The sequence below is a fragment of the Egretta garzetta genome, unplaced genomic scaffold (assembly GCF_000687185.1).
Source record: "Egretta garzetta isolate BGI_Z169 unplaced genomic scaffold, ASM68718v1 scaffold447, whole genome shotgun sequence".
Lineage (NCBI taxonomy): Eukaryota > Metazoa > Chordata > Aves > Pelecaniformes > Ardeidae > Egretta > Egretta garzetta.
Genome location: NW_009260397.1, coordinates 958,098 through 960,907, shown reverse-complemented (window position 1 = coordinate 960,907; position 2,810 = coordinate 958,098). Strand labels below are relative to the sequence as shown.

The following is a 2,810-nucleotide window of genomic DNA, read 5'->3' as shown; positions in this document are numbered from 1 at the left end:
GAGCTGTCCGGGGGAGCCGGCCCAGAGGACGCGGGGCTGAGCCCTGGGGGTGAACCCGGGGAAGGAAAGAGGAAGAGGGAGGGTGAAGAGCGGCTCTGCGCGCAAGGACAGAAGAAGCTAAAGAAGAAACAACAGCCTCGCAGCTTCTCTGAAGAAAGGGCAGCTACTGAGGAGGCAGCAGATGGCAGCACTCCCTCGAAGAAGAAAGAAAATAGAAGGAAATCAAAAGTGCCTCAGGAGAGGACTGAAGCAGGTAACGATAAACTGGGGTCACTTCGGTCGACAGTTCCAAACCGAGTAGATGTAAGTTGCCCTTTTACTTGCCGAATTTACCTGATGGTAAATTTTGTTTTCCTTTGCTTACTATCTAATTCATTTTTTAGAGGAAAGCCCCATATTGCAAACTTTGAGCATCAGTTTAGTGTAAGGGAAGGAGGGAAGCATGTCGCCTGACTCTTCAGTTGCTTCCATACCAACAAAGGGATGTTTGGCTTTTACACTTGGATTTAGGAAGAAAGAGGAGCTGGAAAGTTGTTGCTTAAGTCCTACACTGTAAAATGTTCCCTACCTCCCTGCTTTGTAGCACATTCTGACTGGTAGCCTTGTATTCCTGTTATCCAAATTCCAGATTCTGAACAGGAAGACAGAAGCAACCTTAAAAATAAGTCTTCTAAAAGGAAGAAGAGGGATGAGGAAACAGAGGAAGCTGAAACACGGAAGAAAGAGAACAGTGAAAGAGCTGAAGAAAATCAAAGCACAAAGGATGAGCTGTCCTTAGCAGCCTCAGAGGAAGAGGCAAATCCTCCACCCTCCAGTTTGATGGTTCTTGGAGACTATGACAGAAAGCCAGTGCAGAAGGTAACTTGCTTGACTGAATTTTGATGATGGTCAGGAATGAACAGGCATCCTTACCAGCTTATTTAATGTATCGCATTGCCTGTTTGACAGCAGAAATGCTTTGTTTTTCTCTTTTCCCTCGCCTCAGGTTCAGCCATTCATACCACAGTGGCTTGCTCAACCCAAACTAGTGCAAAAACGTATCAAAGATAATCTAGTTCCAATCAGGGATGTTCCAGGAATTCATCCCAGGCTGTTGAAAAAGCTGCAAATGAATGGGATAGAGTCATTTTTTCCAGGTACCTTGATAGTGCTTTTGTGTCTTTCTGAATTGACTTATGTACTTCTTGCAGTCTGTTGCTGTGTATTTTATGTAGTAGTCAGTGAAGTAAAATATAGAACAAAACCAAGTTTAGTGCATGAAAGTGATTGTACCAGTTTTAACCCTTCACTTTCAAATCTTTATCTAGGCTGAGTAATTGAAATCTGTTATCTAGTCAAATGCAGCTCCCCTAAATATGCTGACTTGGAGTAATAGCTCACAACTGCCACAAGAGGGGGGTCTTGCTTGTGTCCTCCCATTCCCCCCTTATGCCAGGCTTGTGCTTTACTTCCTTACCTTCCATCATCTCTGCTTCTAATCAGACATCTCTGGGAACCTGTTCAACTCATTAAAGCGGCAGAAAACTGTTCAAGCAAGAAAAGCTGTTGGTTTTCCATTATTTTACTGGTTTTGTAGACAAGTACAATAAACAGCAGCTCCTAAATAAGTAGAAGACACAGCTGGAAGCAGGGATAAGGAGAGGGAGAGAAGGGAAGAAGGTGAGATCTCTGACCTTCAGCCAATTACTTGGCCCAGCTGAGCCTGCAGGCTTAGACTGTATCAGAGACTCATCAAGGTTACATTGGAATGTGACAGCATGCGTCTTCTCTTTTTTAAGTATGCTATTACATAATGTTTGAATTTAAATGCTATTGCTTGTTTTGTTCTGGGAGATCTTAAGAGGTTGCTGATAGCCACTTCTTATGTTTTCTCATAAATCATGTCCAGTTTATGGCACTTGGCAGTAGATGAATCAAGCAGTGCCATGCTCTGTCTGGTAGAGATGGTGACCACTGAAGTCATACATCGTGTGCGTCACTGAGCATGGTCTTGTCACGGAGCTAGATCCCCTGGCTGCTAAACCTCATAGATAAAGCAAAGTTGGCCAGTTTGTCAGGGCTTGTCATGGGACAGGGAGAGGAGAGAGTTCATGTGTGACAGCCAGAGCTGTTGTCTGTACAGGATTCTGTGCTTCAGTCCTTCTGCAGCAAACTTGAATGACTCCAAAGCAGGCAGGAGTTGTGCATTTTGCTCCTTGGCGTGTAAGGCTGCGTTGCTGTGTTGGCATATTCTGGGTTTATATAAGAGTAGTTTGTACTTCAAAGAAAGGATGCTTACAGACAAATATTCATAGCTTTTAAACCTGCCCAGTGCCATCCTAACATGAGAACGAGAAAACAGATATGAATTGAAAATTATATTTAACACAGTAACATCCTAGCTCACTACTAGAAATAGCTGAATTCTTGGAGAGGGGAATCTCTGTATTCAGTGCTAAGCTTCCATGAGTGAACAAGAACTGGGTAAGACCAGGTAGCATCTATTAACAACTGGTTTTGATTTCTTCCTCTCTTATGTCTATAGCAACAACAGTACAGATGTGGAAGCCGATTCATTGTCTATAACTTGTTTTCTGGATACACTGGTTTTAGCCCAGTTAACTCTGTAGTTAATGTTTGTTTCCATTTTTGTTCAGTTCAAGCAGAGGTGATTCCTGCTATTCTACAGAGTGCATCCAATGGGTATTTGATGGGGCAGGGAGGATACCGCCCCAAAGACATCTGTGTCTCAGCACCTACTGGCAGTGGTAAAACCCTGTCTTTTGTCATACCCATAGTACAGGTGAGTTTACCCCCAGTGAAACATCTGT

The 2,810-nt window shown here is 43.5% G+C and overlaps 1 protein-coding gene across 1 annotated transcript in view; it reads left to right on the top strand.

Annotated features, from left to right (window-relative positions):
- The window catches only part of DDX51 (DEAD-box helicase 51), an 11,410-nt gene that overhangs the window by 856 nt on the left and 7,744 nt on the right, over nucleotides 1-2,810 (top strand). The window contains exons 2-5 of the mRNA XM_009643150.2: nucleotides 4-253; nucleotides 629-858; nucleotides 986-1,136; nucleotides 2,637-2,782. Of these exons, the coding sequence (XP_009641445.1) occupies nucleotides 4-253; nucleotides 629-858; nucleotides 986-1,136; nucleotides 2,637-2,782 (777 nt within the window). The remainder of the gene's footprint in view (nucleotides 1-3; nucleotides 254-628; nucleotides 859-985; nucleotides 1,137-2,636; nucleotides 2,783-2,810) is intronic.